Below are 19,793 nucleotides of genomic sequence, written 5' to 3' on the forward strand. Positions count from 1 at the left end.
ACTTGACAAGAACAATTAGAGGGGGGAAAGTTTATTTGGCTCACAATTTCAGGTGAGCTTAGTGCGTGGTCAGCTGACTCCATAGCTCTGGGCCCAAAATGAGGCAGACCATCATGTCAGAAGAATGTGGTGGAGGAAAGCAGTTCAGAACATGGAAGCAGGAAGGAGAGAGAGCTCTACTTACCAGGGACAAAATCTAAACCTCAAATTCACAGCTCAGTGACCTACTTCCTCTAGCCACACCCTTCTGCCCAGTTAATCCATCAGTGCATTAATCCATTGATTAGGTTACAGATATCATAATCTAATTATTTCACCTCTGAACATTTGGCATTGTCTTACATGTGAGCTTTTGGGGGATACCTCATACATAAACCATAAGAAGTATAGAGGACTTACCATCAGAAACTCATGGAACTGTTTCATGAGTTTATCTAGTGATGCCGGAGTATGGCTGGGAGCACATTCTATGCAAGGCAGAGGTTTGGACTCTGGATCATGACTGGAAGAGCTAGGCTAATTTTGTGGGGAGGAGAATAAAAACCTTTGACAAGGGTATTAGTTTTCAGTTTTTGCCATTACAAATAATTACAAACCTGGTGCCTTAAAACAGCTCAAGTTTATTGTCTTATTGTTCTGTAGATTAGAAGTTCAACACAGCTCTCACTGGGTTAAAATCAAGGTGTCAACTGGATTGTATTTCTTTCTGGAGAATCAATTTTCTTTCCTTCTCCAGCTTCTAGAGGGCGCCCGTAGTCCTTGTTTCATGACCTTCTTCCTCTATCAAAGCCAGCAATGGTGGGTCAAATTTTTCTTATACTGTATCTCAGATATTTTTCCATACTCACACCTCCCAGTGATGTTCCACTTCTGTCTCATTCTTCCACTTTTTAGGAACTTTGAATTTACTGGAGCCACATGGATAATTGAGGATAACCTCCAATCCCCAAACCCTCCATATTAATCACATGTACAAGTCTCTTTTGGTCTGTAAGGTAATATATCCACAGGTTCCAGTGTTCAGTTATGGACATCTTTGGGGTCATTATTCTGCCCACCACAAGTTCCAAACTAAAATTTAAGAAGCCTTCCATTGCATGTGATTCACTGGAAAAAATGAGGCACCCTGGATCCTTCATGTTCAGCCATTCCAGCTCTAAAGGCTTCTAGTCTTACCACAATGTGGAGCAAAATGAGGTTACACTGGCAGGCGATATAATAAGTTCTGTTATGGGCTGAATGTTTGTGTCTGTGTTCTTTCTCTCTCCCTCTTGCTCTTGCTGTCTTTCTGTCTGTCATGTGAGGACACAGAGAAGGCAACACACCAGGAAAAGAGTTCTCATCAGATATTGAGTGAGCTGATGCCTTGACCAGGACTTATGGCCTCCAGAACCAAAATAACAGTCTATGGTATTTTGTCCAGCAGCCTGGGCTAAGACAATTCCCCAAACAGCTTTGTTTCCAAAACTGCTTTTTTTTTTTTTTCTTCCACTCATTGGTCTATGTGCTTTCTTGTGGCTTCTAATCATTTGTCTTTGTCCCAACTTTTATTTAAGAAAATAAAAGAGAACATAAACATGCTCAAGGCTGAATGAGAATGGAACAGTTTGCCCAGAGAAAAATTAAATTCTGAGACAGCATTCTGAAGGTGATGTTATGTGAACTGGGAGACGGAAAATGTAATTTAGGAGATGGCAAAATTGCATTTGGGTGTAGATGCAGTCATCTTACAGAGTCTGTGTCTATCTAGAGGTCATTTTCATTTCAGTTTCCTGAATGTGTCATGCACTGGCACTCCCCACTCCATTTCTTCTGGGACCATCAAGGGTAGTTAACTCAAGAATGATTTGCAGGTCAGTACAGGTAGGGGAAGTTTCCTACATTGGACTAAAGAGAAGGCAAAAATAAAAAGCATGAGCATAGTGTTTCCCTTCTTTTATGATCAATGGATTTCTTATCAGGTATCAGGCCACATAATAAGTTATTAAAAATGGAAATTTCAAGGCATCAAGTTGTAACAAGTTTCATATATCAAAATGAAATTTGAGACAGACATCCTTTAAGAGTTTCAGATTTGATGACCAAAAATTCTAGGGAACCAAATCCTCACTAAGTCATTACAAATGTAGGTGTTTGGAAATGAGAGAATTTTATGAAAAGGAATACTTGGGAGGAACTTGTATGAAATACCCTGTTGCAAAGGAGCCAAGGTGGTTGAGGTGTGTGCTCTTTATTTTAATTAAGTTCAAGGGAAGGAGGTTTCAGTTGGACCATTCATGGAGCTTCCTACAGAGTCCCTAGAGTTGTCAGATACAGTGATGGATATCTGACTCATGCCTGAGAAAGCTAGCTAAAGCTTCCTGTGATATCAAAGTAGAGCAATGGATTTGGAAAACATTGGCTCTCCTCTCTAATAGGGGCCACTCTTGCAAGAATCCTAGGATCTAAATTGGAAACCCACCTTAAAATATCTGTTTAATGAAAGATCCTTCTCAGAAAGGTTCTTGACAGAGGCTTCAGGTATATTGTTGGATAAAGAAGCTGAGTGGGATTAGGAGAGGTCTTCCTGCAGAATTGCACTCCTCATGATGACGGACTTGTGTTTGGGGAGTCCTAGCAACTTGGGTGCCCCTAAAGAATACTGACATGGGCTTAGGAAAGAGTTACCTTCATTGACCAGCTCTGAAGATCATGCATCTTTTCTCTGTGTTCCTGTCCAGAGGGGCCAGTGACATAGAGTCAGGGAAAAGAAACCCCAAACCGAGAGAGAAAGAGTTAAAGAAGGATGACCATTCCTCCAAGGGTGGGAAAACTTTACTATTAACTTAAGTTTGAAGTTTTTGTTATTATCCAGAGTTTGGAGGTGTTTGGTTACTGTTGTTTTTGTGAAATGATAATAAAAATTTTATTATGAAGAATGAATACTGATGCTGAGTAGTCTGACAAATTTTGAAGTAGCAGGGAAAGGTTGGCTCCTTCTGAGCAAATTCAAAGGTACAGTGGGAGAACAAGATATAGCTGCTTTTAGGATTACACTCTGAGTCCTGCTTGTTCAGCATACCAATGTCTGTAGCATATAATATTCATATATTGGGGCCGATGTACAGAAAATGGACTGATTTCAAATCAATATGAATATCTTCAAAAGGATGAATCACTTGTTTTTCAAATGCCGAATAACTCCTTAGAGATTTTTGAGGCCATTAAAGTTTTTGGTCCTGACTTCAGATAAATATTTGTTTGAGATATGGCAATCAATCTGCCTGCCCTATTCAACATGACTTTCTAGATTATACTATCTTTTCACATTCCCCTTGCTCAACAAACAAACAAAGCCTCAGATTGTTCTTTGCTCTTGGGATGTGACTGAAAGTAATATCCTTCTCAAGGCAGGCTGCATAATGTACCCAGAAGTCTACTATTGGGGTACCTAGGGTACCTTATGGTCTTCATTATGTCTTTTTGCAAAAATCAGTATCGAGAGATGATAAGTCAAAGAAGGTTTGAGTAAGTCAAATATTTTTTCTTGGTAATTTACCCTAAGTAATTCAACAAGAATTTCTAATTTGTGTTGGGTACTACTGGTGATGGCCATCACCAGTAGCAAGCACTTAACATACATATGAGAAAATAATAAACACCATACTCAGGAGACTGAAGCTACTGTGCAGAGAGAAAGAGAAATGCCAGGAGTGAGACTTGGGGACCCTTAAATAAGAATGAATGCTTTGATCCCTTTAGGTATTCTGGTTTTAGTTCTAATTCCATGGTAAGGTATGTTGGTATACTTTGCCACCAAACACACTGTGTTTGAAAGAGTGTGGTGAATTTGATCCAGTGGTATTGATTTCATTGCACAGAATAAAAAATCACACAGCCATGTAATTCATGCTCACTTATGGGATAGGCTTTTTTCCATTTTTCCATTGTCTCAATCACCTAACCTGGAAAATATTTTATTGTAAGAAAAACTGACTTTGTAAAGGCAACTTCTACTATTATTTCAATTGCTTCTGAGTAGTAATTTATTATTTTCATCATTTAACCAGAGCCGATTTTTAAAAAATATCTGTCTTCTAAAAATATTCTGTATTCAGACTTCAATTATTATAATGTACATTGCTTCAAAGTGGCTTAGAATGTTTTGTTATTATTGATGTTATTTGTTGATCTAACCAGCATCTGTATTGGAGATTATAAAAGAAATGCTGATGGAATAAACACTTTTTTTCTTTAGATATTGAAAAATTATGTTTAAGATAGAAATAACTATACATAAAGGAGCCTTTAAAGACTTTTTGCATAATAACTGTAAGTTTTTTTTAGTGCCTCTGTACTTTTACTACTTCCCTTAGATCTAATCTTTGATATTTGACCTAATCAATATTACCTGTCATCCTCAGTTTTCATAGATGGGTTGAAGCTTTGAAGTAATCCATTTGGAAAGCTAGTATTTTTTCATAGTGTGATGTGAGTCCACAACTCCATTAAAGCCTTGTTAGGGAACTGAAAGTTACATTTTATTTTTTTTTATTTTTTTTATTTTTGTTTTTATTTTTTTTTAATTTTTTATTGTGGGTTGTTCAAAACATTACAAATTTCTTGACATAACATATTCCACACTTTGATTCAAGTGGGTTATGAACTCCCACATTCACCCCATACACAGATTGCAGAATCACATCAGTTACACATCCATTGATTTACATATTGCCATACTAGTGTCTGTTGTGTTCCGCTGCCTTTCCCATCCTCCAACCTCCCCCCTCACCACCTCTCCCCTCCCCTCCCCTCCTCTCTCTCTACCCCCTCCACTGTATAACCCTGAGGGTCTCCTTCCATTACCATGCAATTTCCCTTCTCTCTCCCTTTCCCTCCCACCTCTCATCCCTGTTAAATGTTAATCTTCTTCTCCTGCTCTTCGTCCCTACTCTGATCTTAGTTACTCTCCTTATATCAAAGAAGACATTTGGCATTTGTTTCTTAGGGATTGGCTAGCTTCACTTAGCATAATCTGCTCTAATGCCATCCATTTCCCTGTAAATTCTATGATTTTGTCATTTTTTAATGCAGAGTAATACTCCATTGTGTATAAATGCCACATTTTTTTTTATCCATTCGTCTATTGAAGGGCATCTAGGTTGGTTCCACAGTCTTGCTATTGTGAACTGTGCTGCTATGAACATCGATGTAGCAGTGTCCCTGTAGCATGCTCTTTTTAGGTCTTTAGGGAATAGACCAAGAAGGGGAATAGCTGGGTCAAATGGTGGCTCCATTCCCAGCTTTCCAAGAAATCTCCATACTGCTTTCCGAATTGGCTGCACCAATCTGCAGTCCCACCAGCAATGTACAAGTGTACCCTTTTCCCCACATCCTCGCCAGCACTTGTTGTTGTTTGACTTCATAATGGCTGCCAATCTTACTGGAGTGAGATGGTATCTTAGGGTGGTTTTGATTTGCATTTCTCTGACTGCTAGAGATGCTGAGCATTTTTTCATGTACTTGTTGATTGACTGTATGTCCTCCTCTGAGAAGTGTCTGTTCAGGTCCTTGGCCCATTTGTTGATTGGGTTGTTTGTTCTCTTATTGTCTAATTTTTGGAGTTCTTTGTATACTCTGGATATTAGGGCTCTATCTGAAGTGTGAGGAGTAAAGATTTGTTCCCAGGGTGTAGGCTCCCTATTTACCTCTCTTATTGTTTCTTTTGCTGAGAAAAAACTTTTTAGTTTGAGTAAGTCCCATTTGTTGATTCTAGTTATTAACTTTTGTGCTATGGGTGTCCTATTGAGGAATTTGGAGCCCGACCCCACAGTATGTAGATCGTAGCCAACTTTTTCTTCTATCAGACGGCGTGTCTCTGATTTGATATCAAGCTCCTTGATCCATTTTGAATTCACTTTTGTGCATGGCGAGAGAAAGGGATTCAGTTTCATTTTGTTGCATATGGATTTCCAGTTTTCCCAGCACCATTTGTTGAAGATGCTATCCTTCCTCCATTGCATGCTTTTAGCCCCTTTATCAAATATAAGATAGTTGTAGTTTTGTGGATTGGTTTCTGTGTCCTCTATTCTGTACCATTGGTCCACCCGCCTGTTTTGGTACCAGTACCATGCTGTTTTTGTTACTATTGCTCTGTAGTATAGTTTGAAGTCTGGTATCGCTATACCGCCTGATTCACACTTCCTGCTTAGCATTGTTTTTGCTATTCTGGGTCTTTTATTTTTCCATATGAATTTCATGATTGCTTTCTCTATTTCTACAAGAAATGCCGTTGGGATTTTGATTGGCATTGCATTAAGCCTATAGAGAACTTTTGGTAATATCGCCATTTTGATGATGTTAGTTCTGCCTATCCATGAACAGGGTATATTTTTCCATCTTCTAAGATCTTCTTCTATTTCTCTCTTTAGGGTTCTGTAGTTTTCATTGTATAAGTCTTTCACCTCTTTTGTTAGGTTGATTCCCAAGTATTTTATTTTTTTTTGAAGATATTTTGAATGGAGTGGTTGTCCTCATTTCCATTTCAGAGGATTTGTGGCTGATATACAGGAATGCCTTTGATTTATGCGTGTTGATTTTATATCCTGCCACTTTGCTGAATTCATTTATTAGCTCTAATAGTTTCTTTGTAGAGCCTTTTGGGTCTGCTAGGTATAGAATCATATCATCTGCAAATAGTGATAATTTAAGTTCTTCTTTTCCTATTTTTATGCCTTTAATTTCTTTCGTCTGTCTAATTGCTCTGGCCAGTGTTTCGAGAACTATGTTGAACAGAAGTGGTGAGAGAGGGCATCCCTGTCTTGTTCCAGATTTTAGAGGGAATGTCTTCAGTTTTTCTCCATTCAGAATGATGCTAGCCTGAGGCTTAGCATAGATTGCTTTTACAATATTGAGGTATGTTCCTGTTATCCCTAGTTTTTCTAGAGTTTTGAACATAAAGGGATGCTGTACTTTGTCGAATGCTTTTTCCACATCTATTGAGATGATCATATGGTTCTTATTTTTAAGTCTATTGATGTGGTGAATAACGTTTATTGATTTCTGTATATTGAACCAGCCTTGCATCCCAGGGATGAATCCTACTTGATCATGGTGTACAATTTTTTTGATATGTTTTTGTATCCGATTCGCCAGAATTTTATTGAGGATTTTTGCATCTAGGTTCATTAGAGATATTGGTCTGTAGTTTTCTTTCTTTGAAGTGTCTTTGTCTGGTTTAGGTATCAGGGTGATGTTGGCCTCATAGAATGAATTTGGAAGTTCTCCCTCCTTTTCTATTTCCTGAAGTAGCTTGAAAAGTATTGGTATTAGATCTTCTTTAAAGGTTTTGTAAAATTCTGCTGTATACCCATCCGGTCCTGGGCTTTTCTTAGTTGGTAGTCTTTTGATGGTTTCTTCTATTTCCTCAATTGATATTGGTCTGTTTAGGTTTTCTATATCCTCCTGACTCAATCTGGGCAGATCATATGACTTAAGAAATTTATCTATGCCTTCACTATCTTCTAATTTATTGGAGTATAAGGATTCAAAATAGTTTTTGATTATCTTCTGTATTTCTGAAGTGTCTGTTGTGATATTGCCTTTTTCATCCCGTATGCTAGTAATTTGAGTTCTCTCTCTTCTTCTCTTCGCTAGCATCGCTAAGGGTCTGTCGATTTTGTTTATTTTTTCAAAGAACCAACTTTTAGTTTTGTCAATTTTTTCAATTGTTTCTTTTGTTTCGATTTCATTAATTTCAGCTCTGATTTTAATTATTTCTTGCCTTCTACTTCTTTTGCTGTTGTTTTGCTCTTCTTTTTCAAGGATTTTGAGATGAAGTATGAGATCATTTATTTGTTGGTTTTTTCTTTTTTTAAGGAATGAACTCCAAGCAATGAATTTTCCTCTTAGAACTGCTTTCAATGTGTCCCATAGATTCTGATATGTTGTGTCTGTGTTTTCATTTATCTCTAAGAATTTTTTAATTTCCTCCTTAATGTCTTCTATAACCCATTGATCATTCAGTAACCTATTGTTCATTCTCTAAGTGATGTATGCTTTTTCCTTCCTTCTTTTATCGTTGATTTTCAGTTTCATTCCATTATGATCAGATAAGATGCATGGTATTATCTCTACTCCTTTATATTGTCTAAGAGTTGCCCTGTGACATAATATATGATCTATTTTTGAGAAGGATCCATGTGCTGCTGAGAAAAAAGTGTAACTGCTTGATGTTGGGTGGTATACTCTATATATGTCAATTAGGTCTAGGTTATTAATAGTGTTATTGAGTTCTATAGTTTCCTTATTCAACTTTTGTTTGGAAGATCTGTCCAGTGGCGAGAGAGGTGTGTTGAAGTCTCCCATGATTATGGTATGGTGGTCTATTAGACTCTTGAACTTGAGAAGCGTTTGTTTGACGAACATAGCTGCACCATTGTTTGGGGCATAAATATTTATGATTGTTATGTCTTGTTGGTGTATGGTTCCCTTAAGCAGTATGTAGTGTCCCTCTTTATCCCTTTTGATTAACTTTGGCTTGAAATCTATTTTATTTGATATGAGTATGGACACTCCTGCTTGTTTCCGAAGTCCATATGAGTGATATGATTTTTCCCAACCTTTCACCTTCAGCCTATGTTTGTCTTTTCCTATCAAATGCGTCTCCTGTAGGCAGCATATTGTTGGGTCTTGTTTTGTGATCCATTCTACTAGCCTGTGTCTCTTAATTGGTGAGTTTAAGCCATTAACATTTAGGGTTATTATTGAGATATGGGTTGTTCTTCCAGCCATATTTGTTTATTTCTATTACTAAACATGGTTTGTTTTCCTCTTTGATTATTTTCCCCCCTTTACTGTCCTATCTCCCACTGTTGGTTTTCATTGTTATTTTCCATTTCCTCTTCCTGTAATGCTTTGGCGAGGATGTTTTGAAGAGATGGTTTTCTAGCTGCGAATTCTTTAAACTTTTGTTTATCGTGGAAGGTTTTAATTTCATCTTCCATCCTGAAGCTTAATTTTGCTGGATACACAATTCTTGGTTGGAACCCATTTTCTTTCAGTGTTTGAAATATGTTATTCCAGGATCTTCTAGCTTTCAGAGTCTGTGTTGAAAGATCAGCTGTTATCCTGATTGGCTTACCCCTAAATGTAATCTGCTTCCTTTCTCTTGTAGCTTTTAAAATTCTCTCCTTATTCTGTATGTTGGGCATCTTCATTATAATGTGTCTAGGTGTGGATCTCTTATGATTTTGCACATTCGGCGTCCTGTAGGCTTGTAGGATTTGGGATTCTGTCTCATTCTTCAAGTCTGGGAAGTTTTCTCGTATTATTTCATTGAATAGACTGCTCATTCCTTTGGTTTGGAGCTCTGTACCTTCCTGTATCCCAATGACTCTTAAGTTTGGTCTCTTAATGTTATCCCATATTTCTTGGATGTTCTGCTCATGGTTTCTTAACAGTCTTGCTGAGCTGTCTATGTTCTTTTCCAGTTGAAATACTTTGTCTTCATTGTCTGATGTTCTATCTTCTAAGTGTTCTACTTTGCTGGTAATATTCTCCATTGAGTTTTTAAGTTGGTTTATTGCTTCCTGCATTTCTAAGATTTCTATTTGTTTGTTTTTTATAACCTCTATCTCCCTGTATAGTTGATCCTTTGCTTCCTGGATTTGTTTGCGTAATTCATTGTCGAAGTGATCTTTCATTGTCTGATTTTGCTGTTTAATGTCTTCCTTGATACTCCAGATCATCTGAAGCATGTATATCCTGAATTCTTTATCTGACATTCCATCTGCTGCAGCTGTTACCTCTTCTAAAGTTGCGTTGACCTGCATTGCTTGTGGTCCTTTCTTTCCTTGTCTTTTCATACTGCTTGCGTATCTTTCCTTCAGGCGCGGGCGGCGGCTCTGCTCTCTCCTTATTCCAATTGGGGTGTCGTGGCTACCACGCCGGCAGGTCACTGGGCCTGTTCTGGGCGCTGGCGGTGGCTCTGTTCTGCCCCTACTCCAATTGGGGTGACGAGTGTACCACGTCGGCAGGCCACCGGGCCTGATCCGCCGGTCGGTTGCAGGTTTGCCTACCCTGCAGGCGCGGGCGGCGGCTCTACTCTGCCCCTACTCCAAATGGGGTGACGTGTCTGTCGTACCGGCAGGCCACTGGGCCTGTCCCGCTGGTCGGTCGCAGATCTGCCCACCTTTCGGGCACGGGTGGAGGCTCTGCTCTGCCCCTACTCCAATTGGGGTGTCGTGACTACCCCGCCTGCAGGACGCTGGGCCTGTTCCTGGTACGGGCGGCGACTCTGCTCTGCCCCTACTCCAATTAGGGTGTTGTGTGTACCACGCCGGCAGGCTCCTGGGCCTGATCCGCCGGTCTGTTGCAGGTCTGCCTACCTTGGAGGCGAGGGCGGCAGATCTGCCCTGCCCCTCCTACCACGCCTGTGGACCCCTGGGCCTGATCTGCAGGTTGGTCACAGGTCTGCTCACCCTGCGGGCACGGGTGGCGGTTCCGCTCCGCCCCCACTCCAATTGGGGTCGCGTGACCACCACACCGGCAGGGCCTGATCCGGGCGTGGGAGAAGGATCTGCTCTGCCCCTACTCCAGTTGGGGTGACGTGTGTACCACACTGGCAGGCCACTGGGCCTGACCCGCCAGGCTGTCACAGGTCTGTTTACCTTGCAAGCGCGAACGGCGGCTCTGCCCTGCCCCTCCTACCACGCCCATGTACCACTGGGTCGCGGGTCTGCCCACCTTGCGGGTGCGGGTGGTGGCTCCGCTCCGCCCCCTCTCCAATTGGGGTCACGCGGTCACCATGCTGGCGAGCTGCTGGGCCTGCTCCGGGCGCTGGCGGCGGCCCGGCTCCTCCCCTCTGGCTCGAGGACAAATTGAGGAGACTCGGGTGTCTGTGCCTCACCCCCCGTACCAGGAGACCAACTGTTTCTGTCGCCGCTGGTTTTGATGAAGTTCTCTCCTCCGCCGCTTTCTGATGACATCAGATCTCTGCCATGTTGGTATCCTATGTGAATGGCAGCATTTCGTTCCCCTTGCCGGGCAACCAAAGCAACGGGTGAGTCCTGACCGGCCCTCAGCAGGACCCGGACCGAGAAGCCGTTTCCGCGGGCTCCTAGCCCCGGGCCAGGGAAGTTCCGGGAGCCGGAACTCGGCCGCTCCGTGCTCGGTGTAAGCTCCTATAAGGGTAGGCTCCAAGAAGCAGTCCCCGCGGGCTCAGTTCCGGGAGCCGGAATTCCTGAAAGTTACATTTTAAATCTCAGCAAAATGTCTGTCTGCCTGTCTGTCTCTCTCTCTTTCTCTCTATCACACACACTCACACACACACACACACACACACACACATCTGGGGCTCAAAACTAAAGTACTCATTAACAAATCTATTTTTCTTTTTTGAATAGAAACTTGTGATTTAGGGTAAATGTGTGAACATTAGATAATTTTGTACTTGTTTCATGTGGGTTGATATGAAACATAAGTTCCTTGAACAGTGTGGATCCCTGTTCATTACCAGCTTAAGAAGATAAAACCTCAATGACTCAGTGTCTTAACAAAAGGCACATTTATTTTTTGCTCACATAAAATTCTCTGAGAGGGAATTACTGTGGGGTGTATGTGGGCCTTCTGGTCATCCTGAGATTTAGGCTGATGGGGGCTCTGCCATCTTCTGTACATGGCTTCCAATGATGTTTTAAGTGTTAATTTTCAATCTGCTGAGTGGAGAAGAGAGTATGGTTTACCTGTGAGATGATTTTATAAGTTATGCCTACAAGCAGCACAAATCATTTCTGATAATCTTCAGTTAGTAAAACTCAGTGACATAATCAACCCTTTCTGCAAGTGAGCCTGGAAAATATAGATCAGCTATATCCCTAGGAATAAAAAGAAAAAGGATTTTGGTGAACACATAACAATCCTTTTCCATCAAATGTCTGAGAATAAATATCAGTTTCATCTTTTTCCCTCATGTAGAACCACATGATACATGGGATTGCAAGCAAGTCTAGGAAACATAGTCCAGCTTCATAGCCAGGAAGATGTAGGCATGTAGCTTGGTGAGCAAACTGAATTCTTTGTCTCAATCACCTAACCTGTATCAGTTACTGAGGCTTTGCACCGTGGCTATGTGACTGTAGGCTTGGGGCTCATTTTATCTTTATTATAATAGGCATAAAATCAGGATGCTTATATAGATGCCTTGTAAGATTTGTAAACTAGCAAGCACTTAACATAAATATGAGAAAATAATAAACATCTGTGTAGCCTTCTCCTAATTTTATTTGTATTAACATTATTTCATATTTGTGACTCAGATTTATGTTAAGGAATAAAATATTAAAGATGTTATTTGAGGCTCCCTGAGTTCTTTTCAATTCCATTCCTGTCTCTCCTTCCTCAGTAACATGACCTCGGTGTTTATTATTCTTATGTATTGGCCTTACTTTTTAAGAATTCAAGTACTACTGACTTACCAGTTTCCGATCATAGTTAGCCAACCCTTTTGTGGGGAAGGCATGGTATCCTGGTTAAAGCATCATAGTATGGAAAACAGAAATCCTCCCTGCACCCTCAAAACTATCCTCCAAAGTGTCTCCTAACCTCCTCTTGGTGTTGGGAGAGGAGGGAGATGAGAAATTGGAGTGGCAATAGGGGTCAGACCATGACAGGCCTTATATGTCAGCTCAGGATTAGGATTTTATTCTGAAAACAGTGGGATTTCTATTTGTTAATAGCCATGATCATAATTATGGTTTAGAGGGATAATTTTTGTAGTCATGTTAGCACTGTCTGGAGCTGTTAGAGACCCTAATGAGGAGAGATAATATGAACTTCAACTAAAATGGTATCCCACAGAGATGGGCCTCTTCTTAGTGTAGACATAGTTCTCATTCTTGCTGCTTCAAAAAAAGGATTAAACTTTAATTTGGTATGGGTCTGCCTCAAGCTGCTTCTTTCTACCATTTTGACTTTGACCTTTTAATCTAAGTTGTAAAATAGTCTCTCTCCATGAGGATTATAGTTCTGTTGGACTAGTCCTATGTACTTTATATGCATTACCTTTTTAAATATGTTATTCTACAACAATCTTGTAGAACAGCTACCTTTTTCATTCCATTTTTAGAGCAAGAAAAATGAGTTACAAGGTAGTTAACTAGCTTGCCCAAGATGACTAAAAAGAGTCCAAGGTGGGATGTTTTTAACTTGAGTCTGACTTTCTCATCTTGCTGCATTGTGTCTCTTAAGGAATAAATTTATTGAGAAATTTTTGCTGTGTGCTTTGAAAATAAAAGGAGACTCACAATAAAGGTAACATTGAAAGAGCTCTCCCAAATGAAGTTGGCAGTCACTGAGAAAACAGGCTTGTGCACATCTTGAGCTGCTGCCTGAGTGTGAACTTTGGCTAACTCCACCCTTTGACTGCAAACAATGACCAGATAATTTCATTGTGCTTAAGAGACTCAAAGCACACATCAAGAGGTCAAGGGACTATTGTTTTATAAGCATTTCTACTTAGTTTATATATTCCTTTCTTTATATTCTTTTGGTCATGTAGCCTCCGCCAAGTAGCACTTGCATTCTTTTCCCACTTCCATAGAATTTCTCTTCAATTTTAGTTACCTTGTGATGTTTTAAGGACTTTTTTTCCCCTACATAAAATCCTACTTTCCCTCCCTGACTCAGAACACTGATTTAGTCCTATAGGAACTTGTGTGTCATAAGCTGCCATTCCTAAGACCCCAAAGTAAAGTTCTTTTACAGTTTCTGAGTTTGAATTTATTGACAGTTCCAAGTACTACTTTAAGCCCTTTACATGTCTTATTCCATTTAATCATGGACACTACCCTTTGAAGTAGAAATTATCATTATCTCCACTTTACAGTTGAGAAACCAAAGTCCAGAGAGTTTAAATAACTTCTTCCAGATGAATTTGGTTAAGATTATTGAGACTACACAACCTAGGGCCATTGCTCTTATTGTCGCCAGTGGGAAGGCTTATTATTTTGATCTCCAAAACTACAGGGAGAAGCAAATTTAAAACATCTTGTTAAACTTTATTAATATAACCCTAATTTCAATGTGTCAATATATTGTTGAGAATATAGCTAAAAGCCACACCCGATACTGGATTTGGAAGGCCATAGACAATATACATATAGTTCTGCTTCAATTATTGCCAAAATGAGTTCTCAGTGTGGAAAAATAGTCAAAGGAGAGCTGGGTCAAGAGCCGGGAGGCTAGGGTTCTAATCCTGGTTCTGCCTTGAACAGTCTTTGAGACTGCTTTGGTCTGAAGGTTTATATACCTTCAACATTCATGCGTTGAAACCTAATCTCCATTGGGGTGGTATTAAGAGGTGGGGCCTTTAGGAGGGTTTTAGGACATGACAGCAGAGCCCCCATGACTGGGATTAATGTTCTTATAAAGGAGACTCAAGGGAGCCTTCTGCTGTTTCTGTCATTTGAGGATGAAGTAAGAAGGTGCCCTGTTTGAAGCAGAGTGGGCCCTCACCAGACATCAAGTCTCCTGATGCCTCCATCTTGGACTTCCCAGTCTCTAGAACCATGAGCAATAAATTTCTGTTGTTTATAATCTAACCAGTCTAAGAAAGTCTAGGAAAATGATCTTGGCTGGGTCAAAAACATTATAGTGCTTTAATTTTTTCATCTTAAAAATTCACAAAATGAACTGGAGAATGTCCAATGTCTTTGCCCACTCTGAGATTCTCTCTATGCCTTTTTTTCTCCATTTTATCAAAGATGACTTAAAATGATGAAAATGACAAAATGCTTTTAGAAATGCAAAAAAAAATTAATATTTCCAAAGATGAGGACATATAATATTTGCAGAAGTACTGGGAATGATCTATGAAGATATTTTTCTACTAGTGTTACAAACATATAGATATAACAGTATTTTTTTTTGTATATAAAACAATCCAAATCTCTGACTCTTGTAGCTAGCATCTTTATTTTTAAAAGGTTTAATTAAATTAAACATGAGTGTGAAACAAGTACATAACTGAGGGAGTTATGACATCTTTAAGAAAAATCAACTTATGAAAGTTTCAATATAAACCCTCTTGAAAGACATCATAGATTTCAGAGAAAATAAATAGACAAAAGAGAAGGCTGGCAAAATGATACTCCTAGAAAACAGCTTTTCCCTACCCCTCTACACTGCTAATTCTTCCTCAAAGAGCCATTTCTTTATGCAAATGTAATTGTATTTAAGTTAAATATATTTATTCAGTTCTTTAAATTGCTTTAAAATCCACTTCCAAATCCCTTCTCCCCTCAAATGAGGGGATCCTACAAAGGGCAGAGCAATGCAGTTTGTTTCTTTTTTTTTCCCTAACCCAAAACCCCGAGTATTGTAGGACCTTAGCAGCATTGGTCATTTTTTTTTTTTTTTAAGTAATGAAAAGATATGTGCTACTTTCCACAATCCCAAATTAACTTTTCTTGCTTTTGCCCTTAATTGAAGAGCTTGGTAGTAATCGTCTTAAAATCCAGAGCTCTCTTACCCACCACCTGCATTAAGCAATTCAGAGATACATCCCATCTCAATACTCTATGTGTCCCCAAAGAGTTGAGGTGCAACTGATGCCCCCACTGCTATGGATTGGCATTGCTGGTGGCAGCTCATTAACCTGCCTCAAGTAGCCTCTTCCTACTTTTCTGATCTTACTACTTTCTGATCTTTTTCTTTTTCTGATCTTACTACTTTCCTTCAGGAAGCTAATGTCTAGTTTCTCACTAGGTTCCAAGCAAGAACTAGACATTGAGGCTACAAAGAATATGCTGGCCTTGTTCTTGAGGGTCCCAAAGTCCAGCAGAAGACTGTGTGGCAGTTGGTTCTTTTTACCCATTTTCATCACCATTCCCTCTTCTGGATTTATGTATCTCTCTCTAAAAGGAAGGAACTGCCTAAAATTATTGAGGAGAAAAACCCCACAAAATCTGTGAGTTAAGACTGAATAAAACATATGGAATCAGACCTAGATATACAGGGCTGACCCTCAATTCCTGGAGCTTGCCCTTCCCCTCTGCCAGGACAGCAGGGATCGGTGGGGCTGACATCCTTGGCCCAGTGTTGCAGCCTGGATGGTGCATACACACAGGTATTTTGTATGTCTTGGTCCTTCAGGACAAGGGTAAATGTCCACTGTCCCTTATTCTTTCATTTCACTAAAGGAGCAGTAGCTGGGCCCCAGCCCTTGCACGGTACAGTCCGTGCTGTCGCTGTCACACTTGCCACAGTGACATTCGGTGGCCACTGGGTATGTGTACAGGGAGTCTGCGTGGTGAGCACAGCCAGGCACTCTCACAGTCTCATACACTAGCTCCTTGAACGTGCATATTTTCTGGATGTTGGTCCTGGCTGGGTCCTTATATACCAGATCCTGAGGAGATAGAAATTAGACAGTTAGGTCACGGTATTTAAAACTTCATGCTCTCACATTTACCCATTAAAATCTATATTACTTCAGAAATGACATATTATAGCACATTTTCTGATTGTTTTGGAAAGTATGTTATTTTTTTCTTAATTTGTATGACTATATTAATTCTTTCTCAAAATGTAAAGGGACTTTGAATCTCAATGAAGAAATATGATGAAAAAGGAAATATGACTTAGAATTTTAAGTTGTCTTTTTGTACTTAATTGAAAGCCATATTAATGACAACTTAAACCATATTCACTGAAGTTTAATTTCTCAGAAAGCATTTTTCCAAATACATTGTCCTGATATATTTTTAAAAAGTTAAAAAGGATATAATATGAATGCTAGTGTTTGGTTTAATGTGTTTGTGAAGGCTCATGTAAGATATTAAATATTCTACTGCCTCATAGACATTTTCCTCTCTTAAATGCTGTATACTTTTCAGGGTTCTTAGTTTCAAAAGACACAAAGTTTGCAAAAATTTTTTGTTCTAGCACTTTCCAGTGGAAAATTTATTGGTACTGAGGGGAGAATGTGGGGCTGCTATTTAATTTATTTCAATAAAATCAATATCCCAATCTATATCCCAAGGAGATACAATAAATTGTGCATGAATAGAGTTTGATTGATCAAACTTATGTACCATCAAATAAAATATATTTCATTAAAATATTGGTATTTTCAATTTCAGTTTTTAGAATGAAATTCTGCATAGATAACCAGGTGCTACAGGGAAAAAAGAAAACAAATGGAAATTACTTCTTTAATTGGATTAATGCAAAGCCATGCGCATTCAAACTAGCAGCTTAGTTTGGCTTTGGGTCTTGGTTTTCTCGGGGTATAAATGGAGTAGTATTGCTGAAATTGTATTTAAGCAGGTCAAAATGACAATTTTTATAATGTGGCTGTATTTTAATATAACTTGGAAATATATTTTGGTACTGTTTCTACAGCAAAGATAGGACCTTAATTACAAAAATTGCCTTTTGAGGAATATTCAGGGTCCTTTATGATTAAATATGTGTTTCTGTATTTATCTCTTTACACATGAAATGTAATAACTACAGTTAATAGAAATGCTTCATTTAATATTTTTGAAACTGTAGAATTGATACATTACAAAATTTATCAGATTAATTCTAAAGCTTTTCTAAATTTATTTAAATTAAATCCTATCCCAAAATTTACATCATGGTCGTTAACTTCAATCACAGCACAGACACTATTGGCTAAAGGACTCATGGCTGTTAATTAGGAAACATGAAATATCTATTAGGTAGGAATTAATGAAGCTTGCCTCATGCAGACCCTCAACCCCCTCACTTCCAGAAAGGTGCAGGACCTACCCTGGTGTAGCAGTAGCCTGCACACCAAGTGGTGTTGATGCTTATGCAGAAACGGCACTCTTCTTTCTCCACTGCAATGGTGATGTTGGTTAGCTCACAGCTTTGGCAGCAGATTGCTTTCCAGCAACAGAAAAGGAAGCAAAACTGGACTGACTTCATCCTGGACTGAGAAGCAAACAGCCAAAGCCCATCAGGAATCAAGAAACCAAAGAATTAAAATCACTGTGTAAATTGACCAAATCAAAAGTAATGAGTTAACCCACCTCCCCCAAACACGTTTGCTTTAGCAAGACTTCCCCTTTCTTTATTTTTTTGTTTCTTAGAACAATATTCCTTCTCCTCCTCCTTCATTTTTTGGTAAAGTAGAAAGACATTGTAAATCAAAGTTCAACATAATGATTTAAGCAAAATGGTATTTAGAGATTACAGATATCATTGCTGACCATCTTAAAGTGATTAAAGCAAGTAACTTGTGTTCATCATCTTTGCCTTTTCATTAACATTTTTAAAGACTAGTTTTGTTTAAAAAGAAAAAACAATTTTATATAACACAATGATTTCTTCATTTTTAGTGTCTCACAAATATTGTTATTTACTTTTGCCTACATTTGTTTAAAATAAAACTATTTCAGATGCCAGGAAAATTGGTCTATAAAGTCAATTGCTTGCTAACAGTGATTATAATATATTAGCCATATTAAGGAAACCAGGCTGACAAGCATAAATTCTCTATATGGCAGTAGCATAAAGCTTTAATTTGTTCTCTAGGTTCTGAAAACCAGTAATTTAAAAAATAGCCATTCCCACTTGATAACTGTAAATGCCAAGACTCACCTGTGGTTGTTTCTGTCTTGTGTGGGGTAAGCTGTAGACTAAGTCAAGTCTCAGTTCACCTTTTATACAAAATCATGTGCAACTAACACCTTGTGGATTTCTTGGGTATTAATATGATCAATGCTAACCTGAAGCTTGCTGTAAGCGAAACGGTGTTTAGATAGACAGGGAGATCAAGCTTTTACTAAGGTAGTCTAAACGCAGTAGATCAGAAAAATAATGTTATCAGAGATGTTGATTTTGTACAAATTGAATTTGATATAGTAGCACACCCACTCCTTGACCTTGTCAAATTAAATATGACTCTCGGTTTTTCTTTTTTATCTTCAACTTAGGGAATTCAGAACCCTTTTCAAGGATTGCTTTGGCCTTGTTGAGGATGCACATCAAAAAGATACAGTTAATAGTAAATGGTTCCAAAAGCAGAATGAAATCTCTGAGGGAAGAAATAAGCAAATAGAAAGCATTTCAAGATCTAACTCCTATATAAATTGTGAACTACATATTTCTTTACCTCCCATATCCAGATCTCCTAATCTTAATCCTGATTTTTTTGGTGATTTAGACAGAGCTTTCTACCTATTATGATTCTCTAGATATGCTGTTGATTCATTCCTTCAGATATTTGCATGTGATGTTTTTTCTGCTTGCTTACCTCATCTCACCCAACATCAACTCCACCCATGAAAAATTCCCCAACTTTTAACACCCAAAGGTGTTTCACCTGACAAAGTTTAGGATAGCAGGAGAGAGAGAGAGAGAGAGAGAGAGAGAGAGAGAGAGAGAGAGAGCGAGAGCGCTTTAATCACTTGTTTCTGTTTATAATCATTTACATACATCTGTTTTCTCCAGTAGACTATGAGCTTCTTAGAAAATGAGGATGATTTGTTTAAAAAATATTTATTTATTAAATAGTGTGACTGGAATAGAAGACCAATGGTAGAAATAATAGGATATGAAGTCGGAACTAGAACAAAAGTCAAATCATGTGGGACCTTTTAGGCCAATGTATAGTCTTTGGTTTTTATTGTATGTGTTGAGGAACACATTGCAGGATTTTGAATGGAGGAGTGATATGATCTTATTTAGATCTAAAAGTCTCCCTCTGACTACAGCTTTGCTCATGTAGAGGAACAAAGGTGGAAACAAAGACCTATTAGGATGCTGTTGCAACAATCTAAGTG

General features: G+C 38.9%; 1 protein-coding gene across 1 annotated transcript; it reads right to left on the reverse strand.

Annotated features, from left to right (window-relative positions):
- Positions 1-16,156: 16,156 nt before the first annotated feature.
- Positions 16,157-17,934, reverse strand: Fshb (follicle stimulating hormone subunit beta). The gene is made up of 2 exons (XM_046467542.1): positions 17,776-17,934; positions 16,157-16,387 (listed from the first exon to the last, which is right to left on the reverse strand). The coding sequence occupies exons 1-2, from the start codon at positions 17,932-17,934 to the stop codon at positions 16,157-16,159; spliced, it is 390 nt and encodes a 129-aa protein (XP_046323498.1).
- Positions 17,935-19,793: the final 1,859 nt, after the last annotated feature.

This window comes from Marmota monax, unplaced genomic scaffold, assembly GCF_021218885.2.
Source record: "Marmota monax isolate L192 unplaced genomic scaffold, Marmota_monax_Labrador192_F-V1.1 WCK01_AAM20220418_F8-fsc00135, whole genome shotgun sequence".
Classification (NCBI taxonomy): domain Eukaryota; kingdom Metazoa; phylum Chordata; class Mammalia; order Rodentia; family Sciuridae; genus Marmota; species Marmota monax.